Source organism: Cydia amplana, chromosome 1 (assembly GCF_948474715.1).
Source record: "Cydia amplana chromosome 1, ilCydAmpl1.1, whole genome shotgun sequence".
Taxonomy (NCBI): Eukaryota; Metazoa; Arthropoda; class Insecta; order Lepidoptera; family Tortricidae; genus Cydia; species Cydia amplana.
In genome coordinates, this window is record NC_086069.1 from 11,903,284 (window position 1) to 11,929,045 (window position 25,762).

General features: G+C 35.3%; 1 protein-coding gene across 1 annotated transcript in view; it reads right to left on the reverse strand.

Annotated features, from left to right (window-relative positions):
• LOC134648572 (uncharacterized) overlaps positions 1–25,762 on the reverse strand; it is a 124,349-nt gene that overhangs the window by 15,920 nt on the left and 82,667 nt on the right. The window contains exon 2 of the mRNA XM_063503073.1: positions 10,585–10,913. Within this exon, the coding sequence (XP_063359143.1) occupies positions 10,585–10,913 (329 nt within the window). The remainder of the gene's footprint in view (positions 1–10,584; positions 10,914–25,762) is intronic.

The window sequence follows — 25,762 nt, forward strand, 5'->3', positions numbered from 1 at the left end:
GTGACAAACGGTGAGCTAACCGCTGCCGCCAGAGTACCTATCTTTCATAAAACAGAGCATGTGAACGATCATAAAGTGTTTATAGTGGGAAATATATTTTCCGTTACGTCCTGGCTTTAGTGCCAGGCTTATCTATTATAGTTTGCAAAGCTAGGGGTAGCTATAGCATTGCGCATATATTTTTATGTAAGTACCTACCTATTCAGCAACTGTACACCTCTCTGTGTTTGCTTTCCACTACACTATGTGACCTCTTTTCTTACAGCTTTATATAAAACGTTAGTAGAATTATTATTTTAAGGGTTTATTTCGTGGGGAAAACCAATTTTCTCACGAAATAAACCCTTAAAATAATTACTCCGATTTCAGTCCATACAGATTTTGCCAAACATCATCCCTTTCAGAACAAAATTAGATATTTCTAAATTAAATTCGAACTTCATTTTGCGACTGGATTCATAAAAAACTCCTTTCTTACAACTGTAAATAACGTTGCATATTGCTTCCAGATTTCCACAAACAATATTGAACCTTCTCTAGATCGGAACAAGGTTGGTTTTCTTCAGAACAAAAAATGTTTTTTTCTAGTAGCCAGATCGGTATCGAGTGAAAATGATCCCCCGTTTCTTTCAATCCCTTTGAACCGATTTGTCGTGGATGTTAAAAAACCTTTTGTTCAACTTCAAAGGTATGACGTGGGTTATTATTACGCTCCTACGATTTGGTTTAAGGTGATTGTTATTTCCATTCGATATTGGTAAAATTTTAAATTAATTTAAATATTTGTCTACATTCATGAATGTATAACATGTTGTTACAATATTGTTTTTAATAAGTTTACATTACAGTGCAGGGATACTGATTATCAAGATTGGTTTGGTTTGGGGTACTTAAACACTAACCTAATTGGCACATAACTTTTCATAATTACATTAAGTATATATATTTTTTTTGTGCCGATTTAATTATAATCCATTTGTAAGCAAGTTCTCTACTTTCCATGCAAAATTGACTGTTAGTGTAAGTGTAAGGCCTGAGTGGACGCTCGAAGCGGAGCGTCCACTCAGGCCTTACACTTAGGGCCCAATTTGGATTTTGTAATAGACATCTATTAGATATCTTGTAGACATCGCCAAGATACGATAACGATATGTTTAAGATCTAACCTGTCAAATTTGACATTTCCGCGATTCTGGAGATACTCTTGAACGATTTCCACAAGATATTACTTAGAAATCTAATTCACATCTAATAGATATCTAACACGATCTATCGTAAAAGTGACATTGGTTGCCCGAATTGCGCTGCAAAAGAGAACTAGTTGAAATCTAAACTATAACGTATCTAGAATGGATCTAGTACGTGTCGTCTCTTGTGAATATTTTGAAGTTCGAATACGGCAGTTACGCTCAGAAACATTACCTCAAGTCTATAATTTAAAACGTAGCCAAATCCTCGAAGGGTGCTACTCATATTCCGGCATTCTAATTTATTTTTTATTTACTCCTTCTAATGTATGCAAAACTAAAGTAGCCGACGTAGCCCTGACAGCCGCTAAGCTTAAATGGGACTGGGGCGGACACATCTGACGTATGCCAAACGACTTGTGGGCCAAGGAAACTACTGAGTGGACACCGAACATAGTGCGGCGTAGCGGCAGACCTCGAAGGAGATGGCGGCACGATCTTGACGTCTTTCGGGAAGATTGGCCTAATATTGCCCTAGAACGAGACGCGTGGAAGAAAGAGAGGGAGGCCTTTGCTCAGCAGTGGGACACAATAGGCTAACAAATAATAATAATGTATGCAAATGTAAATGATTCCTGGCAATTGAAGCTTTGTCGTTTGTCCTATTCTTCGACTCAGGTTTGCGTAAATACTTGTCTCTTTTTATCTCTGAATAATGAAAGTAATTTTACGAAGCAGGCATTCAATTGGGAAATGCAAAATTAGACATAATAAAATTATACAGGTTTGTGAAACATTTTGCGTGTAAGAGGATTTGTTTTTTTATTTTTATTTACGTATTTTAGGGGTGGTCTTTTACCGGCGGTATGTAATCGCTTTAAACACGGGTATGCACACATGTTGCCATCCGTATTATATCATCGTTAAAACATTCTGATTTGTTTACATCACAACATCATACAATCACATCTAATTTATTTAACTTATGGAATGTTTTGGAGTAGGTAGGTAGGTAGTTCTTGAGATTAAGGTAGTGTGGCCTAATATTTATTTATTTATTTATTTAATCTTTTTGCACAAATAAAGAAAAATTTACAAATGGCGGGGCTTAATGCCAAAAGGCATAATATAAGATATATTTTATTTTCGCTGAATATGGACATTTTGATATAAATAAATTATTGTCCTTTTCTTATAAAATTATTAATAAAATTAATTAAATAAAGTATAAATTATTATTTTTATAATTTTGAGCCTTAGGTTCAAGTTACGGAGGTCTTTTTGTCTCCCGTTTTTCAGCTTACCCAAACACACCCTACCTTATAATTCTAGATGTAGTGAAAAATCCTTTCCCATCGTATTTTCTCGGAAACGTTAAAATAAAATTTGTCATGATACCAAAATGCAGCTTGACATTAAACTTAACGGGAACTTTTTAAGTGTTAACTCTAAAGTTAACTTTACTACAACTTGATGTGTTTTTGTCTTTGTTTTGGCACAGAATAAGTTATAGTATTAACATGTTTTGGTTAAGTATTCTATACATGTTCTAAGAAAAAAAATCCTTTATTATTATAACTTATGTATAGCAAGTAGGTACCTACATTATTATATCGTAAATCAAGCACATGCCTCCACTAACGTTTACCTTTTATAGTGCTGTTTTATTGTTGTATATTATTATGTTTTGATCCTATTTCTATACTGACGTACCATTAAGCAATGATACTCCGATAGCAATAATCTAATGAAATCCAAACATTGGAATGTAATTAAGATTTTAACATAGCAAGTGCAATTCGAGATACCGACATCGTAAAGTCATAAAATATCGAAGTTGAAATAAAGGAATATACTTCAATAAACTATTGCAATTCGTAATAACACTTATTCAAACTTGTGTATGACACGTACTGTACACCGACAGTCAGAAAAGAAACCTTATTTGGTAGAAAATATAGCTTCAAATCCAATGCAACGGAAAGCAACATATGAGGTAAACATTTGATAGGAAACTATAATCTAGAAACTTAAACATGATTATACAGCCAATCAAAAATAGTTCATAATGATTCGGCATAAGGCTTTGAGTCACAAGTCACTAAATGTAAATGGTGAACTAAACTTAGCGTGCCCATAAAAGGCTGAACAGGGAAGCTCTAACTAAAGCTAAAAAGCTCTTGGAGGCACTTTTTATAGATATTAATAAAACAATGCCCTCGTAAAGTTTAGTACAGGACTTGACATTTGAGAAGTTTAGACTGTACGACAAGATTACGGTACGATATGAGATAGTACCTATATCGGGTAATGAATTAGTTTATGATTAAAAATCAAATGATTTTAGCATATTATTATTTCATATAAATCAGTTGAATTCAGATTATTCCTGTACCCAGAAGTACTATGCTGACTTATAAATGAGGCTTTGATTAAAATGCCCAAGCAGTCTTTTGTTTTTTTCCTATCCAATAATAAGGGTACCTATGTAAATAATTTATATAAGTAAGAGCCACTTGCACCATTCAGTAACCAGGAGTTAACCGGTTATACCGGGAGTTACCATGGTTACTAGTACAATTTGACACTGGGTTAACGGTTTAAGCGGTTAACCCTGGGTTAGTGGGATGGTGCAAGTGGTCCTAAGTTGAGTGTAAGTTTGTTAACTCTTCAGTCAAAATATCTAAATATTAATTTGAACTGTTTTTTGTGTCATTAAATTCTTATCGTAGAGGAGAGTAAAAAGAGTTTTTTTTTAATACATACCTAAGTACTTTTTGCATTAATTTTAATTCTACTTGTTTCACGCTCTTTATCGGAAAGTGTAAAAATCTCATAAGTTATTCGAGTGAGTGATACAGTACTGTTTTATTGGGGGGGATAATTTGAATGGCTATTTTTACAGGCCAGGAACAATGCGTTATGGCGTATTAAAGCAGGTTCGATTTCCGCGCGAACTTTTATTGTTTGGGAGTATTTATTGCATATAAATACTCTATATGGTTTATTGCGCATACACGCTGTCGTGAAATATACCGTTATATTTTATAGACACGTGTGTGTGACTTTGCATAATTTATTTGTAAAAAAAAAATATAGTGTAAAAATCTACTAACTAATAATTTAGGTATCATATTAAACCGAAAAAATATTTGTCGTATTTGTGCGCGTTTATGCCTGTTTTGTAAAGTTAATATTGATGTGAGCGTAAATGATCTGTAATGGCTCCTCTACACGATGGGCCAACAACGCCGGACACTCCAAGGGACGCATTTATGCGTTAGAGGGAGCACGTGATATTGCTATCTTATTCTACCGCATGGCTGCGTCCCTTGGAGTAGCCGACGTTGGCCCATCGTGTAGAGGAGCCATAAGGCGCGCGACCTCAGGCCCCTCCTCCTACTAGATGCAATGGTGTTCTCAAATCACGGCACCTATGCAATTAAAACTGCACGTGGCCATGCGTCTAGCAACTCAGACGTCTTGTCGTGAAACCTTGAACGACCTAGCCATCAAACTACGGAAGCACAGCTGCCCCAGATTAAGCTCTCGCTAACTCGAGTCAATAGATCAGTTAAGCACTAAGAGGGTTAACTGATCATTTAAACTAGTTTAGATCACGCACTCACTTCTAACAATGTTTTCGTGCTTATTTCAAGGAAATAAGGGTCAGATTAATTTAGTGTTTCAGACTTGACTACGTGGCGTGGGCCAAGTCGTAAAGTTGTCACTAAACGCGGGATAAGTAATGAAGTAAAGATATGAATGTCTATATTAATGTGCTGTTTGTAAATAAATATTAGTACTTATATGTTATTTTGTACCTATTACAAGTTATGAAAGCTTATTGTTTAAGTAAGTAATATTTATTTAGTCATAAATATTTATTCATGGTACCTAAACCTACACATGAACTAGACTCAAGCTAGTCTGCATATGCAATGAAAAAGTGTGACAATGTCATCATTAATTACATTTCTATGAAAACATGACGTTTATAATAACAGTTTCTCTTTATTCTTTTTAAATCCGTGCAAAGTTAGCTTAGATGGGCCCTAAGGCACAGAATAAATAATAGTACTAGGTACAGAAGACTCACTCTCTAACAAACGATCAGCACAGATATGGCCGCTAGGTGGCGACAGCGCCACGCGCGGCTTATGGCTTTCCCCAAAATTGGGCCGGAACGGATGTATGTACCTACTTTTAGCTACCTGTAGCAAAGCGACGAAATCGCGGAGTGAGCCACGCCTGCCTAAGGCTCGTACTAAGTATTTTGATTTTTGTTGATAACATTTCATATTGATCCAATATTCTGTACCTACTTGTACTTATGTGAGCACATTTTATGCACACCTATATCATATTCCGCAATAGACAATCAGAAGGTGGCATCATATTTATATCCATATCCATTGTTTCATTTCATACAATTTCACAATGACTAATAACAGCGATACGACCATTTCGCAGTGTATTCCGATTAATTTACGCGTATAATCCGTGCGTGGACGGTTATCGTTTAATTAGACAGGGGTTCAAGTCTTATTGCGTTTAATTCCGTAACTTCTCCCGCTGTGAATCACAACTGGGAATAGTAGTGGCCTATGTAATATTGTGCAGCCGCGTGAAATTGGTGCATGAATTAGAACGAAGACCTATAATTAATCTGTGCCAATTTGCCCCATATTTCATTATCATGCGTGACATATTTTAATTTTATGGGGTTTTTGTCTTCGCGACTACTATAGGCTATGTTAATTTGTTGAACGACTCAGTGTGATTGAGCCGTCGCCTACACATGTTCTTGATCTAAATATCAAATACCCGGTGTGAATATTACTTCTACTTTTGAAATGTATGCCTGTGAAAATCACTAATGTTGTTAATCCGTATGTACCTATGTATCTTCAATCGCCAACCAGTTTTCTCTCTTTTGATGTCAAAATGTCTATAGTAGATACCTAGGTACTGATAAAAGATACAGTGACAGGGTGGTCTTCAACAAAATAACTTTTGCTTAGTTACATTTCTAAGAAAGTACCTAACTAATAACCAGAGATCGGACTAATTGGCGTCAATGCTCGCAATAATGTGGACATGACTCCAAAATTGATTAAATAATTAATCGTTTAATTCATTTCTTACCTGAGGTTTAATTTTTATTCCTAATCAATAAATAACACAAAGATTTCTTATAATGTAAATTTATTAAAAAAAAAAACTGTTTTCCAAGTTTTCTGTGGGTACTCATTTTTTATATCAAAAATATATTTAAGTGTATCAATAATTATTTAATCAAATTTGGAGTCATGTCCACATTATTGTGAGTAATGTTGCCATCAATCTGTCCCATCTCTGCTAATAACTATCAAATATTTACAAAAAATCTGTGGAGCTTTGTCGTAAGTGGGTAAGTCCGTATTTAAAACGTACAGATCATGAGGATGGTATCTACAAAGATTCTCCTTTGTCGAATTATCTGGCAGTAGGTATATACCAATGCCCCTATCAACCACTATAGTAAGACATGAGTAGTATTAGTGGGCATTAACGCCCTGCGTTGTGATGTTATTACAGTTGCAGTTGAGTTTACTGCGTGCGCAAGGTCAGGCGAGTGAAGGCACGAAAAGATGTTTGGTACGGTGTAGTGGTGTACCTACTTTCATAGAGTGCAAAGCTTTGAAAACCACCAGCAGGGTGTGGAAAATTGTATGAGCGTCTAATTTTGCTTCCCAACTGACTTATCCTATCATACCTACTACCTACAGTACCTAGGTACCTACATAAGTATAAGTAATTCATAAAACTTAGCAAATCTCGGTAAAATTATGTCTAAAGGCGAATATAAACCGGGAAACTTGGGAAACTATTTAGTATGTAAGTAATACCAATGAAATATTTAATAAATAAATCTGATTTTATTGATCATAGGTAAATAGTTCTCTTGTAGCAAGTTATTGCCTGCAAATTCGATTATTTGTAGGTACCTAATAAATTGTTCACTGTCTTATGCCGACCTCGTAACTGTTCTTTAAATGTCTGTTAAAAACTTTACAATAATACTTAATTAATATGAAATGTATGATTACTGATTATTAGGCATCTATTACTTTCTATTATAACTGCAATAAGGTCGGACAGGTGGGTACTATATTTACAATAATGAAGTATATTCTGTATTAGTAGGTATTTAAAGACGTTTACCGGATTGAACTTACTGAAAAGAAAAAAATCTACTTATGACAAGGCAGTATGGCTTAGAGCTTTAGCCTGAAAAGTATTTATTCTGTGTGTTTCTATAAGAACCACTTATCCATTCTCATCCATTAAAAAAGTAACGAACAATACAATCCCCACCGACTGCGCACTAACTTTTTACTATACATAAAAGTAAAAGTAAAAACGGGTCATTTCGGAAATCCCTTTCATCGGCCAATGGGCGTAAAGCGTAAATCTATCCCTTACGCCTGCGGGACAATTAATCCTGTACTAAATACTAAAATAAGTTTTATTTTACGCCAAACGTAAAGGCAAAAGTCGCTGAACGGGAACTGGGAGGGTGGAAGCGGCTTTTCTATTTAAAAACAAAATATTCAAATTTATTATTTTTATCATTTAACCAAGTTATCTTTAATTTTATTTGTTGACAATACCACAATGCTTAGATATACTTAAACAAATAAGGCAAAAATCACTGTTCTGGCAAAACTTGAACTGGCGACTCAGTGGTACCAGCCCGCCGCTCTACCAAGTCATCAATCATAATCGCTTATTTTACATTAGTCTTATGTCTACATACTTGTAAAAAATGAAACGCATTCATGTTAAAAGTATAAACATTATAATTATACCTACTTTTACGTGACTATTGCAAAGTGTACACAGATCCCATATAAATCAGAATAAACCAAACCTCCATATCGTACCAAAACATATAATTAGTTAAATAAACCAAAATAGAATAGAGTGTTGCATAACAAGGCGGCAGCTGACCCACTTCAGACAAAATAAATTACATATCACACTACATACCTACGTGACATGACTACTCTGGACTCAAAATAGCTTGCTTATTGCTGTCAGGCGTGGCTCACTCCGCGATTTCGTCGCTTTGCTACAGGTAGCTAAAAGTAGATCCGTTCCACCCCAATTTTGGGGAAAGCCATAAGCCGCGCGTGGCGCTGTCGCCACCCAGCGGCCATATCTGTGCTGATCGTAACAGACGCGTTTTGTTAGAGAGTGAGTCTTCTGTACCTAATATATGAATAACATATTCAAATAAAATAAACATACAACACGAGTTTCTATTTTGAAAAATATTTGCTACAACGCAAAAGGCATGTATGTAAATAAATGTTATCCTAAAATTATTTAGGATGTATTTACACCTAAAAAAGTACCTAGCACTGCAGTAGTTACTATGGCAGCAACAGCGCCGCAGTATTACTACATATATGTATAGATATACTGCCTACATACAATATTTGTCCTCAAAAAATAGTTCTGTTGCCAAAATTTATTAGATCTGTCACCAAATAATTAGATAAGTGGCTGTACCTATCATAGAATTTATATTTATTTTTGACTTATCATTAAAAATACATAAATTTGTTCCTTTATTAATTTTTTTTTTTATAATTCGTATATAGGTGCCCGATACATAATTATTTTCAAAATCGACATGCACATGTAAAGATGATAGATGAAGATGAAGATAAATGTTGTAGGTACCAACGCGGCTTGTTTGTTCCTAGTTGGACGCCAGCCAGTGCCGCGTGCCAACATGCGTGTACGCAACTACGCATGCACTCGAAATTATGCGGATTTACGCTTATTTATCTTAGTTCCAGCAGGTGAATGAATTATAATAAATTGAGAGTACCATAAATGCAACTTGAAAGAAAAATGCTTGCTTAGGTAGTTACCTAAATTGTGACTCTAATAAATGTAAGTAACTCTAACTAGAGAATTTTGAAATGCCTAACTTACGTATGCAAACTGTATTTACTGACTTAGTAAATTAATAGTAAATAGTGCGTAAGGTACCTAAATGTTATGTGTATTTATTGCATATATTGTGGACGGTAATTTTAAAAATATAGTGTAATATTAAAATTTAATAGGTATTAAAATAACTAACTAAACTGTTACATCATTGTCTGAGTACCCACAACACAAGCTTTCTTGAGCTTACCGTGGGGCTTAGTTAATTTGTGTAATAATGTCCTATAATATTTATTTATTTATTAATATGATAGTACGTAGGTACATACCTACGTAGTCATCTACTAGCTTTGTGAGTTTTCCTAATCTATAAAAGCCCATTCCGTCCTCCCCTATCCGTTTGTAACAACAACATAGGAAATTTATTTGAACGTAAACCATCTATTGGAAAGATTTAATTTCGTCTCAGTCAGCACTTTTTATTTTATTGCAGCATTAACTGCGTAATTGTGCGTTGCAGTTATTTTTAGATTGAAGTGCTTTCAGCGCCTGCGACTTTTAAATAGCAGTATTACATGAAGCTTGGATTTGATGTGTGTGATTTCGAACAGGCTTTTAACTTAAGTTTGGGTTACCATTACCACTGTAAATATTAAATATTTGTGTAGATTTTATTATATGTAGTTGGAGAAGCATAACAATTACCTAATATACTATAAATGAGTACAACGTAATTATTAGATTAAACAAAACAATGCTTACAAAATGTCACATAACGAGTAGGTAACTGTACATTCCACATATTTTGATATAGGTAGAGTAGGTACCTAATAGGTATTTTAAAGCAGTCATATAAGACTAATGTGCGCTGCAAAATAAAACGACACCTATTTCATTTCCCAGAATTCATTAAATCCTCTCTCCATATCCAAGCTTACCCAAGTGTCTGCATATAAAACCAGATCAAGTAAAACTCGACTTTATATCTATGGTATTTAAAACTACACGACACACTAGGTATAAACGGCTCATCGACCCATCGGTGAATCATTTTTGCGGTCAAACAAAGGTTTTCAAGACACGTGCATTTTAGATAAACGCCTTATAAACATATTTTGCTTTGGCGTTATAGGTTCGGAGAATAACCGCAAATCGTAATAAGTATATTATTATTTTAGGTTATCATTTTACAAAGTAAACTAATTGTTGGAGCAAAATTAACGTTTCCTGTATCATTTGATTAGTTTTTTGTAATATTCCTCTGTAATATTTACCTAGAACGAGTACGCCCCCGAGCCCAATTAGAATTCTTACTTTTTATGTGAGGACTAGCATAGGCTAATTAAATAGTCCTCACGTAGTGCGTATAGACGCAGAAGTGTGAATCAACGCCTTCTTTTCAACAGATTTTTTCTCTTGTAGGCAAAAATATATTGGTTTTATCACTTACCACATCAGTGTCTCCCACTCCGTCAGCCATATCCGTCCCCCCCTTATCCCTCCAATGCTTCTCGCTCGTCTCAGGAAACGTGAACGTCCTGTCCCTCCGTGGGCTCAACAGCACCCCCGCAGGCGTCCTCGGACTCCCATATCCGAATATCTCGACATTTCTAGTGGCGAAGAGATCGTTGCCGTTATCTGTCCGGGGACTGATGAACACATCGTCCTCCAGGTCGTCGAAGGTCAGGGAGAGTGGGGGGGATGAGGCGGAGAGACGGCATTGGGGCTCGATGGCTGGACGGTCGATGTCGGACTCGGAGTGGTAAGGTCGGACAGCATCTGAAATAGAACGAAAGTTATTACGAGTACATATTCATATGACTTAAAAACTATTTTCGTGAAATGGGCCACTCGCCTGAAATAAATTGTAGGCATCTCTAAAATTTCATTCAGCCCTCAAACATTTACTATTTAAGGTCAACCGTTAGCGTGGTTTTAATTTCATAAAACCTATTTAAACTGAGGCCGATAAAAAATCACTAGGGACGCTCTTTGACATTTATGTGTTTGTTGGAAAAAGACAAAACACTATAATAACGAAAATGAATGAATAGGATCAGACATTCGCAAAAGCCTGTAGCCGAGGAGTTTGCGCCTGCGCCGTGTTCCACCCACGACATGCGCCAGAGCACGTAGGTCGCTAATAAACATTTTGATTTATGTACAGATTTATAGATACACGTGTCAGACCGTTGATAAAAAGTTCATCTTTTGATGTTTTGCAACTCTTGATTGATGAAGAAAGAAGGTATACATATCTATATGTATATTATAAAGATTATAAGGCTATTGTCTTCGTAATAGTATAGTCGTAGTAGTAGGTACTATGTAGTAGTACCTACTAATAAAGCTTTGAATGACCATACGATGCCCAAAATTAATAGTTGCGTAAGTGTCAAAACATAAATAAAAATATATTGAAGTTGTTGCTACTTGCTAGCAGGTTTAAAATGAAACCTATAGACACATAGGTACCTAGAGTTTCCAACCATCATTCAAAAGAAGTTTTTTTCGATATCACTGATTAACGTACCGGAGTAGAAAAAATCTCCTTGTCACTATACACTACGAATTTTTAGATCTGGAACTTACGCTAGTGCCACAAAATGTAGGTATTGGCAAGGTGCGAAGTCGGTGGAGGGGGAAGTGGCGCTGATCGTCACAAACACAGGTAATCTTATGGAGTGTCCGATATTAGTACTAGCGGCAGCCGCTTGAACTAATTTTACTCCATAAGATTTAACGTAGAAAGTCCGACAAAATGAGGGCAGCACCAGCACCAGTCGTGCACCTAGCGAATACCTACTATTAATTTGTTGCGTAATGCTTAAAGTTTGGGTGCGTATGATAAACAGACGGTGTGGGAGGCAATAAAGTATATGCAAGTGTTCTAGGTGTTCTCGTAGCTGGTTATTATTCTGTGAGGAAGGTTCACAAAGCAAGACCCACCCAAGAAGCACCCAGTAAGACCTTGATCCGAATAATGTTACTCTGTGATTGATTGTACACCTTCCGTAAAAAATTGGCTAAACTGAAAACGATTAGGGCATCTATTCTCGCATTGATAAAATATAAACAATACATAACGATTAAAATGGTCAAGACGGTTGCATTTATATGAACATTTATAAGCTAAGATTACCGCACTTCTATACAGGGATCGGAACCGGTTTTTGGCAAAAACTTAGAAATAACCATATTTTTCGAATTATTTTATACCCGAAATGTAGGACTCATTTGTGTTTTTAGGTTACGACTTCGTATTATTAGATTGCCCAATTAGAAATGAAGTAATTAGCAAAGAACGAAAAAATACCGTTTCCGTTCCCATACAAAAAATACCGGTATCCGATCCCTGCAGTTCTATATAAATTAAATGGCCGGTGATTGAAACAGGTCGTGAGGGCCATGTTGATTGTCCGTCAGTGGATTTGAGGTCTTTTGTTCATTTGAGGACTACTCTATCGATATTTATTAAAATTAAAAATCTTGAATTTAATTTCAATTTCAAATAGACGTTCGACACGAAATCAATTAATTAATGTTTATTTTATTTTTTCCCCGTAACTTAATTTAAAACCCTTAATTTTAAACCCGTAACGTAATTCTTGGTTTAGGAAAAAAATATCAATCAAAAAGGAAAAGGTTTTCGTATGTTTCAAGAATAATTTGCACCGTTAAATATATGAACGATCATAAGAATAAAGGTGATTTAAACAAATACATACAAAGAGAACAAATCAATCGGAACTTCGATGACAAGACGCAAGACAACGCACGAGCGAGCAGACAGGACAAAAGCAGGCAATTTGCTATCGTCGATACAAATGGGCTGAGCTTCGAGACTGCACAAAAAAGCTACTAAATACATACTTAAATCTATATGCATTATCTACATAAAAATATGAATTATAGACCGCTGTAAAAGATTTTTACTTGTAAATATGTTGTAAATAAACAAAAGTAAAGAATTAAATGAAAAATGACTTCTGAGTATTTTCTATTGACCGCTGTCTCAGCTTTAATATCGAAAGAACGCAAAGGTACCCTTTCCGTCAGTACACTATTTAATATAACCCCGGAGTAAGCATGCTTAAAAATATAGCCTTGATAGTCATATAAATTATCAGCGTAATTATAGATATAGGTATGTTTTTACAAAGATATAATTGAAAATCTCCCGATCCCTGTACCTGTAAGAAACCAGCGATACCAGTACAATATAAAGTATAAGAAACACAAATTAATAAAATGTTGGGTCGGCGAAACGGGTTCTACACACGTGCACGAACCGGCCCCAGCGACAGAGACGGAAGTAGTGATGTCTCGAGATGTTAAATTAGTGTGGATATGGTTAGGATATATCGACGACAAGTAAAATAAGCAAGTATTTATAATTTTATTTATTTTAAAGAAACAGTTTTTTTGATATTACAAGATTTTACAAGCAGTTGAAGCTCCGAAAATTATGCTTATCAACAGTCGATAAAATTACTCCAAGAAAGTCCTTATTGCGGTATTGTGCTAATTAATGTACACGATTGTGGAACACTAACGGATTCATTTTTTACTTAGGTCTGGCTGTTCTAAAACCAGACCATAATTTTGAACAGGTAACAGTATTTTTTTTACTATTCATTAGAATGAGCATTAAGGCCTGCTAAGATAGCGGTAAATTTCTGAAGAACGAGCATTTTTATTAATGCATTTTTAATGTTGAATATTGAATTTTCACTTAGAAGTGTTTAATTATTTATCCATAAATCAGTTAAAAGCCCCAGTAAACAATTCTTATTAGTTATTACTAGAGATGCAACGGATAGTTGTTTGGCCGGATACCGGATACCGGATATCCGGCCTGGACACTGGCCGAATATCCGGTATCCGGCCGCCGGATGTTCGGCCGGCGGAACTATACCTATATTTTGAGTTTTGCAGGTGCGCGTCGTGCAGGTTTCGACCTGTTTCGTAGTGAACGTTCGCGCGGACACATTTCTAGGATCGTAATAGCCGGTTTAAACTCTCGCGCGAGCCACGAGACGAGCCGCGAGCCGCGCCACGAGACGCGAGTCCACCGCTTACACTCGCGTTCGGCTTGTCATTCGGTTATAAACTTTATGCCGTGCCGTTAGTGTTTAAATTATATTAGCTCGACGAGCTTGCGAGCCACGAGACGAGCCGCGAGCCCACCGCTTACACTCGCGTCTCGTGGCTCGCGCGAGAGTCTAATTCGCCTATAACGAGTTTTATCATGTCATTACGTACCTACTTAAGTTCGTTTATAGTTACAAGTGCGCGCGCGTATTTTTGTGTAAACAAATTAGTGTATTGTGTGACATTGGTTACGTATTCATTTCTATCTACTGTGTCGTTAGCATTATGACCGTGACTGTTTTTAGATTCCATTTTTTACCCCAAAATGTGTTAATATTACTATCCGGTATCCGGCCGGATAGTAGGTCACTATCCGGTATCCGGCCGGATACTAAAATAACGGCCGGATAGGCCGGATACCGGATAGTAACCGGATATCCGGTGCATCTCTAGTTATTACCTGGTTATAAGAAAAAAATGTAGATTGTGTTAAGTCCTATCCACACTTTCCTGTCCAAATGCACTCAGATACGTATTTTTTTGTCCTCACCCGATGCGTAACACAGGTGTCCCTAGCTCATGCTTATTTACAATATCTCCTTACAGATTATTCGCTTTATTTACATGGTAAGGAGTCGAATTTAAGGTTAAAAGATTTTGTTTAAGAGCCAACAGGAGCTAAACTTAAAATATTTTAGGTAAATATACCCGTCTCGCTAACGGAAGCGGCTCCTAAAACTAGTGCGATAAGGACAAGGCGAAAAATCCTGCGTAAAAATATCAAAAATCGAGGTTTCGTACTCGACTGTTTCCTCCTCCAAAACTTAACCAATCGTAACCAAATTTGGAAATCTAAATGATTATGACATTATCTGTGTCGGACCGTTTTGCTTTTTTGACTAATTGATGTCAGTTTTGAATAGCATGCCTCTCATTGCGGCATAGTCAATTAGGCCATTTTGGCCATTTTTGAAGGGCTCTAGCGCCTTAAAAAACAAAAATATCAAAAAAAGCAAAACGGTCCGACACAGATATTGACAATATTAATCTGTGTTGAAAAAATCATTGCTCTAGCTTCAAAACCCACGGAGGAAACTGTCGAGTACGTTTGTATGGAGAAATGACCACTCCTGTTGGCTCTTAATGAACTGTGTGATCAAGTAAGTGTAACTTGTACCCAATTCTTTATCTTACAAGCTTTTGAGAAACGGGCCCAGATCCTCGTCCTTGTGTAAAGCCGGTAAATAATAAATATAAATCCAGTAATAGTTTGAATGAAGATAAGGTGCAATTAAGTAAGTTCCTTTTTTCATAATTTTATAGACAAACTACAAAGCGTTATGATGGTTCAGGCGGAGCATGTCACTTTCTGACTTTGTCACTTTCTGAGATCGTCACATTCTGAGTTCGTCACTTTCTGACTTTGTCACTTTCTGAGATCGTCACATTCTGAGTTCGTCACTTTCTGACTTTGTCACTTTCTGAGATCGTCACATTCTGAGAACGCCACTTTCTGAGGACGTCACTTTCTGAGGACGTCACTTTCTGAGAACGCCACTTTCTGAGGACGTCACTTTCTGAGGACGTCACTTTCTGAGTTCGTCACTTTCTGAGTTCGTCACTTTTTTAGCATAGGTACGATTTAACAGTATAATATACCTGCACAAAAGATGTATACTGCCAGCAACCAGATTAGCTGTTCGACATACGGTTGCTTTTATTATATCCTACATACCAATACCAATCTCTGTTTGCCTTACGCCTGACTGGTAGAGAATTCCATTTGGAAAAACGTCCTATTTGTCGCGCAATAAAGTGAAAACAGAGAAATAAATAATAATAAAAAACAATCTAATTATGTTTAAATCAGAGTATTTAATTCAGAATAAGTACTTAGAAACTACAAGCACCAAAACATTTAGCCACAGATTGGAGTTAGGCCGGCAACAGCTTCGATTCAATACGCATAAATGTTTCGCACAGTAGGAACCATGATTTTATCATTCGTCGCTGTGATTAGCTCGTGAAGGTATCACGGCAAGCTCGCTGACACCAGCACATATTCATTCCCACATATTTACATTTAAACGGACTGCCGCTCCTTTCGTGACAACATATTCTTCATACCGCGTCTTCTGTCATGTCTCCATAAACTCAAACGTCTTTTTTTCTGATGATAGTGTACATTTTGGATATAAAAATATGCATTAGCGTATAAAATCAGCATTGCTGCAGTTTTGTTTCAGACAATATTTCTTCTCGTGTCATCTGTGGAGAATAGGCGTCAATGGATTTTTTCTTCAAAGCGTTGCCGAATTTCAGAATATATGTTCAGCCATCAATCACTTCTGCGTATGGAGTGATCCATACTCTCATAGTTCTCATGTTCTTTATTTGTTTGTTTTCTTCCTATATACTTAGGTTACACGATGAATTTTTAAATTATTATTACATTATACTTTTAGCCTGACAATAAAAATCTTGCATGTCGCCGATTTGACATCGCTGATTTTTTTTTTCTATTTAAAATGCGAAACTACAAAAAGGTTATACATATATACCTAGTTTGTCAAAGGACTGTCTCATTTCAAACATAGACAGAGATAATCATACTATCTTTGTCTTTCTCTAGTACTAGCACCCAAAACAAAAGGATGAGTATAGTTTGTAGGTATTGTTCTCAGGGCTTGTTAACGTTACCAATTCACATTATAAAGTAACGTTACTTAACGTTAAAATCATAAAGTTACCTTATTACCGGTAGTAAATGGTAACGATACTTGATAACTTAACATTATTATAACGTTAGCTAGTTAACGTTAATTTTACCGGTAATTTTACTTTTTATTGCAGGGCTTGTTAACGTTACGCAATTCACATTATAAACTAACGTTACCAAACTAACGTTAACACTATCATTCTTTAAGCTGATATTTGCTTGTAATTTCATACACAATTTTAAGGCCAGTAGACCTTATTGACCATAAATACGGCAGGGCTTCTGTCAAATTGAAATAGAATCAGTCAAAATACATTAAAGATAATTATGTACGTTAGTAAAACTCAACTTTAATTCTAGTAGTTAAAGTTCATAGTCTTTTGTCATTATTCTTTTCTGTTTATCAAATGAAAGAGGTGGTATTCTACTTGTTTAAGATCTTTGTCCAATATGCATTGCGTCTCACTCTCTCATTAAGCAAAATGTGAGACGCAAATACACATTGGACCGAGATTGGACAGATAGAATACCACCCGGCTGTGTCGGAATATATTTGCCAAAATAAGAAGGTTGCAAAACGTCATAAATTAGTTTGTTAAATATGATGGTATAGCTAATTCGTTACTTGGTCGGTTTATATTAGGTACAGGCGTCTTTGATATAATATACGTCAAGATTATATAGGTTGGATAATGTCTTGATTTATTTTGTGAAATATGGAGGTGTTGCTGAAATGTAATTTAGTCGAATTATATTAAATAAGACACCTATTTATTGATGTTACTGCTTGCTTGTAAAAATGATTCGTTTTTTGTTTTTTTTTTTCTATTTTTGTGTGAAAATATTAATGCGGTTCACAGAATACATCTACTTACCAAGTTTCAACAGTATAGTTCTTATAGTTTCGGAGAAAAGTGGCTGTGACATACGGACGGACAGACATACGGACAGACGGACAGACGGACAGACAGACAGACAGACATGACGAATCTATAAGGGTTCCGTTTTTTGCCATTTGGCTACGGAACCCTAAAAACACGAAAAACAAAAAAAAATTAAAAAAAAGAAAGAAAAATGTTTATGGGTTGTATCTCCTAAACCGTGCGTCGTAGCGCAAAAATAATAAAATGTTCATTCCTCTGTAAAAAATCCCTAATTAATATTTAAAAAAAAAAAGAAATTAAAAGAAAAACTTTATAATGCTGTATCTCCTAAACCGTGCGTCGTAGCGCAAAAATAATCAAATTTTCGTTCCCCTTTGAATCTTGCAAGTAATATTTAAAAAACACGAAAAACAAAAAAAAAATTAAAAAAAAGAAAGAAAAATGTTTATGGGTTGTATCTCCTAAACCGTGCGTCGTAGCGCAAAAATAATAAAATGTTCATTCCTCTGTAAGAAACCCCTAATTAATATTAAAAAAAAAAAAAAACAAAAAAGAAATAAAAAGAAAAAATAAAAAAACTTTATAATGCTGTATCTCCTAAACCGTGCGTCGTAGCGCAAAAATAATCAAATTTTCGTTCCCCTTTGAATCCCGGAAGTAATATTTAAAAAACACGAAAAACAAAAAAAAAAGAAAGAAAAATGTTTATGGGTTGTATCTCCTAAACCGTGCGTCGTAGCGCAAAAATAATAAAATGTTCATTCCTCTGTAAGAAACCCCTAATTAATATTAAAAAAAAAACAAAAAAGAAATAAATAAAAACAAAAAAAAAACGTTATAATGCTGTATCTCCTAAACCGTGCATCGTAGCGCAAAAATAATCAAATTTTCGTTCCCCTTTGAATCCCGAAAGTAATATTTAAAAAACACGAAAAACAAAAAAAAATAAAAAAAAATAAAGAAAAATGTTTATGGGTTGTATCTCCTAAACCGTGCGTAAAAAAAAAACAAAAAAGAAATAAAAAGAAAAACAAAAAAAAAACTTTATAATGCTGTATCTCCTAAACCGTACGTCGTAGTGCAAAAATAATCAAATATTCATTCCCCTTTATGAAACTCCTAAGTCATATTTAAAAAACACAAGAAAAGGAAAAAACTAATAAATAGAAGAAAAAAGGAAAGAAAAATCTTTATAGGGCCTGGATCTCCTAAACCGTGCGTCGTAGCGCAAAAATAATACAATTTTCGTTCCTCTTCAGAACCACACGCACTGAACAACCTATCGTATCACTTCCTGAAACGTATAAAACGACATCCATGACGACTTTTATGACATACTGCATGGTCGCCATCTTGGATTCCAAAATCATTCATCAGTCATTTTCGAAATCCTGCACACCTGATTCAAATAAGGTGCATCTATATCTAATAAGCCAACATCAACAACATATTATTATCTACTATCGAAATGTACTTTTGATAGTAGGGGCATTTCACGCCAAGCGGGCAGCGAAAAAAGTGTCAGGTCATAGAATTTGCTGATATTTGGAATAATCATACTACTCGATGTTTTAAAAATACGCATTGTTTTAAAAAAAAATTATTTGGCACCGTTTCCGGTTTGGAAGCATTTAAAAAGTGGACGAAATTTGAGGAGAGCATTTTTCAAAAGCTGATGCAGGTATTATTTAATAAACTGAAAAATAAGTTGAATATTGGTTTGTATACAATTTTAATTGCTCTTTCTTGCAGTTATAACAATTTTGTTTTTTTTTTCATACAAAAAACCGGAAATGAAAATTTTAAATCGAATTTATATTAATTCCGACACAGAACTCATTTCCTGTCAAGAATTCACAACAATTCTTTTAAATCTTGTGACAATTGTCAGAAACTTGGTAAGAGAAATATCTGTTTTTTTTTCGATATAATAAAGTTTTTTTAAATAATACAATGATGGTGGCAAACAGGAATACGGCCCGCCCGATGGTAAGCGGTAACCGTAGCCCATGGATGCCTGTGACGTCAGCAACAGTGATGTTTTACAATTGTCGCACCTGTCACCGTGGTGAAATTGGGGCCTGGTCTAACGTTAGTTAGAACTTAACGTTAAATCTGTCACCTTGTGATTGTTCTTATTTAATGACAAATTGCTTTGACCAATTATACTTACAGTCCGTTAACTCCGTTAACTCTCAGAATGAACTTCGTTTTTCGGGTAAAATCGGACGTAATCGCGTAATAGAAAATGACAGCGTCGTACTGATTTAGTTGCAATCCAAAATTTTTTTTAGATTCCTCATATCGGAGGCTATTAGAATATGCCCCATGTACTTTTTTAGGTACCTATAGTACACCAAACGAACACCAAAAATTGCCAATCGGGGGAAATAATACATTTATAAGCCAATTTTGGCATAGTTCTAGAATCTAGGGAATGGTGTATTCAGTTTCAGTTTCATTTATTTTATTAAACATAGGTAACATGAAAGATGGTAGATACATTAATTTATACATTTGATCTCTATGTTTTACCCACTATGCAGGACACAAGACAAGATACTAAAAGTACCCGGGGGTGGGGGTGAAGCTAACGGGTGGGGGAGGGGGGGTTGAGGTCCCTTTTTGGGTCAATTTTTGAAGAGGGTGTTTTTTCGACATTTGTATGGCAATTTTTTATTTTTGGAAAATTAGATTTATAATCATAGATTTAGGAAGTATTCTTAACAACAAAAAATATACTGTACGAGGCACCACTCTACTTTTTATAGTTAGCTAGATATGGACGTTTAAATATCAACATTTGTATGGCACTATTTAGCAATTTTTAAGGCACTTTTGACATGTATATGGCATTTTTTCGACATTAGGTATATGGAAGTATCAAAATGTTTATGTCACTATTTATTAATTTTGTGTCATTTGTAAGACCCTGCTACTTTTTTTCGCTAGGATCAACATTAAAAAAGATATTAAAGGGAGAAAATAAATTCTAAGGTCCCTTTTTTAGTATTTCGTAAATAACCCGTAAACGATAGCCAATAGCAAAAAATGTGTTATTCAATTAATTCAATTATTTATTTAATTCGAATCCGTAGATCCATAATAAAATTGTTAGTACAACAAATCTTAAAATTAATTAAGGTTAGTGACATTAAAATACAAAATAATAATAATAAATCAAATAACCCAGGGCAGCTTGTGGCGAGCTGTTGGGGAGTAACGACCCCACGTATCCGAGTGCTTCAAAGAGTCGGTCAGGGTCTCCGTCTCCGGCGTGTCTTCGTCGGTCGGAGTGGACCCCAAGGGGACCCGCAGGACTCTCGGCTCTGGCTTGCCTTTATTGGCCGTCCAGAGAGGAGTCGTTACGTCGTTAGAGCTATATGCTCCAGGGGTGGAAGTGAAAGATGCATAAGACGCGAGTTGGCACAGTGGCTGTTAACAGCCACTGGGTAGAAAGCGGCAGAATATTGATCCTATCGAAAAAAGTAGCATTAATTTTATAAAAAATCTCAAAAAGATTATTTATGTAATTATTTATTTATTTATGGCCTTTCAACCAGTTTTGTGTGCTCGTGGCGTAGATAAGGAGGGGGGAATGGTCATTTTTTGCCTATTTTCTTGAATAACTGCTAAACTATTTATCCTAAAATTATATAAAAAAAATATTTGAGATTCTTACAATGAGCTCTTTCATTTGATATGTAACACGATATAGTTTAAAGAACTTTATTTTTTAATTTTCTCATTTACCCCCCAAAAATGGCCTCCATATTTAAAATTCATTTGTTTACATTACACGTCCATCTTTGGGTCACAAACTTACATATATGTGCCAAATTTCAACTTAATTGGTGCAGTAGTTTCGGAGAAAATAGTCTGTGACAGACGGACGGACAGAGAGAGGCACGAGTGATCCTAATAAGGTTCCGTTTTTTCCTTTTGAGGTACGGAACCCTAAAAAAACGACTTCAGTGGGGAAAGCCGGTAAAAGTTAATTGTAAATTGGTGCTCTTCTAGATTTCATACAATACCATCTAATAAATATGTAATAATTAATATGGAAACACAATCCGTAGCGACTCTATTCATTCCATATTCGTTCGCTATTCGCTTTTGACGTAAGTCATTTGGATATGTTACAATTAAAGTCATTGGAATAAAAAGCTTTTACTGTATCGCAGTTCTTTTTGCAATTTTGATACTTAGTGTTAAAAACAGTATGTGATTTGAATGTTTTTCTTTGAAGTGAGCGTTATTACCATCAACAGGAACATCGTAGAAAAGTATTTTGCTGCCATACTTTTTTGTTTGGCTCTAGACGTCCATTTATAAAATGTCATTCATTCCAAATTCATTCTATGTAATGGCGTGGGATGTGTTGATTTGGTTTAATTACTCTTCAACTTATTCTCGTTACTAAGAAGTGTCCGTTGGAATCTAATATATGAATGACATTCTAAGAAATATGATTAAATTTATCGTATATACATATAGCATGCTTATCGAATGGTAGGCCAAATTCGGCATGAATGATGAAGGTCGAAGCTAGCGCACCATATTATCTAATTATAGTTGGTCAAAGCCATTTGTCATTAAATAAGAACAATACCTACAAACTATACTCATCCTTTTGTTTTGGGTGCTAGTACTAGAGAAAGACAAAGATAGTATGATTATCTCTGTCTATGTTTGAAATGAGACAGTCCTTTGACAAACTAGGTATATATGTATAACCTTTTTGTAGTTTCGCATTTTAAATAGAAAAAAAATCAGCGATGTCAAATCGGCGACATGCAAGATTTTTATTGTCAGGCTAAAAGTATAATGTAATAATAATTTAAAAATTCATCGTGTAACCTCTAAGTATATAGGAAGAAAACAAACAAATAAAGAACATGAGAACTATGAGAGTATGGATCACTCCATACGCAGAAGTGATTGATGGCTGAACATATATTCTGAAATTCGGCAACGCTTTGAAGAAAAAATCCATTGACGCCTATTCTCCACAGATGACACGAGAAGAAATATTGTCTGAAACAAAACTGCAGCAATGCTGATTTTATACGCTAATGCATATTTTTATATCCAAAATGTACACTATCATCAGAAAAAAAGACGTTTGAGTTTATGGAGACATGACAGAAGACGCGGTATGAAGAATATGTTGTCACGAAAGGAGCGGCAGTCCGTTTAAATGTAAATATGTGGGAATGACCTTCCACTGGTGTCAGCGAGCTTGCCGTGATACCTTCACGAGCTAATCACAGCGACGAATGATAAAATCATGGTTCCTACTGTGCGAAACATTTATGCGTATTGAATCGAAGCTGTTGCCGGCCTAACTCCAATCTGTGGCTAAATGTTTTGGTGCTTGTAGTTTCTAAGTACTTATTCTGAATTAAATATTCTGATTTAAACATAATTAGATTGTTTTTTATTATTATTTATTTCTCTGTTTTCACTTTATTGCGCGACAAATAGGACGTTTTTCCAAATGGAATTCTCTACCAGTCAGGCGTAAGGCAAACAGAGATTGGTATTGGTATGTAGGATATAATAAAAGCAACCGTATGTCGAACAGCTAATCTGGTTGCTGGCAGTATACATCTTTTGTGCAGGTATATTATACTGTTAAATCGTACCTATGCTAAAAAAGTGACGAACTCAGAAAGTGACGAACTCAGAAAGTGACGTCCTCAGAAAGTGACGTCCTCAGAAAGTGGCGTTCTCAGAAAGTGACGTCCTCAGAAAGTGACGTCCTCAGAAAGTGGCGTTCTCAGAATGTGACGATCTCAGAAAGTGACAAAGTCAGAAAGTGACGAACTCAGAATGTGACGATCTCAGAAAGTGACAAAGTCAGAAAGTGACGAACTCAGAATGTGACGATCTCAGAAAGTGACAAAGTCAGAAAGTGACATGCTCCGCCTGAACCGTTATGATCCTAGTAAATTTACCAACGATAGCCAAATTTTACAGCTTAACCAAGTCGTAAGTAAGGTTCTGGTTTAGACACGATTGCGACACAACTTAGGCAGAAGGACATAATTTGTTAGCTGTAGTCCTAATCGCTTTGACAATCGTAGATTGTAAGGTAAACTGGTTTGATTCTAATGTATCGAAATCGTTACACAAATCGCTCTAGTAAAGCGTAGTTAGGTAAGTACCGAACTTAGGTACTTAGTCTTAGGTATACATTTTTATTAATTTGGTGAGTTAACTAAGTTGTTTTTATACCCGCTATCTAAATCAATGCCGTAACAAAAGTACAGAACAGAATGTTAAGAAAATAATGATTACTAGCAATAAATCTAATTTGAAAAAAAAAAATGCTGTTTCTATATTTCTTAGTAAGATAATGTATTTATTAACACGTAACACGTCGTTAGATTTAGATAATTAGAATTTATTAGGATGAAACACATTGTAGAAAAAGGTCCCTTCTGTGGACAAAATTATAATAAAAGTTAGGTAACGACCCGGATACATACAGTGCCAGCCACTTGAATAGCCTCACTCACCAAAATTAATATTTCTCATAGTTATATAAAAAAGAGATATACATTAAACATTAAATATGAAATAAAACAAGAAGCCTTGTAATAGTAAATAAAATATTTATTGTTATCTAATCAAAGTTTTAAGAAATAACGTCAAACAAATAATTGACCCTTCCACTTGAATAGCCTCACATGCTAAAAGATACTGTTTAGTTATTAAAACTCTTTCGTTTAATATTTCGTATACCTTCCATTAGACCTTATTAATTCGAAAATACGATTAGGTAGTGATTCATATAAAGAATGTATGTAATTAACGTCCACAGAAGCCCAAACAGTGTAAATAGCTTGAATCAGTTCTTCTTTATTACTAAACTGTCTTCCGTTGTAATAAACTTGCCGAGACAGCCAACCCCAGGCATTTTCCATGATGTTCAGATCAGGGGACAAGGATGGCCAATCTAGAACTTCAATCTGGTTTTCTTCAAACCACTTTGTAACTATGGCTGACGTGAGTATGGGAGCATTATCATGCTGAAAAAACATTTTTTTTCTACCTATTACTTTTCTGAACTTACTTTTTGTTTCTTTTAATAAATTTAAATACTTTTCAGCATTTAGTCTTCCGTCTACCACAATTAAATCAACAGTACCATAGTAAGAAATTGCTCCCCAAACCATAACCGATCCGAGAGTTGAATGATGACGTGATAGAACTTTCGGTTCTTTCCTTAGGTCATGAAAATTATATTTAAATCCATCTGGACCATCTAGATTAAACTTTTTCTCATCACTAAAAATCACATTTCACCACTCGGTTTTCCAGCACATGTACTTTTTAGCAAAAGACAGTCGACCCGCCACATGTTGTTCGCGCAAAGGAGGTTTACTCATGATTTTTTTTCGTTTGTGGTGGGATGATGTTCTAATAATCCGTCGAACTGTAGAGAGAAATGCTCTAGTATTTATTTCACTAGCTATTTGCCTGGCGGTCTTGGTGGAATTTGAAGCAGAGCGTAAAATAAGTCGACGTTCATTATCCGTAGTGGCAAATTTTGTGCGTCCTGTATACTGGTGGCCGTAATTTTCCTTATTTTTAACATAATTATTAATAACTTTAGGGCTGCGACCTATTTTTTTAGCTATCTCACGATGGGATAATTTTAGAGTTAAATAAAAATTAACCTTTTCAATTTCTAAACTTGTAAGTTTTTTACCACGTCCCATAGTCACAAAAACACTGTGTTTATCGCGTTACTGCAGGTACTTAATAGAATGCCATCTGTATTATCTAATCATAATAAAATAAATTTGAAAGCGAAACTTAAATGCACGGTTTGGACGATTATGTTACACTGAGGCTATTCATGTGGAGGGCCCGTATTAGCTCTTGCGTCCACGACGTTTCGCGCGCAGACAAGTTCGGAC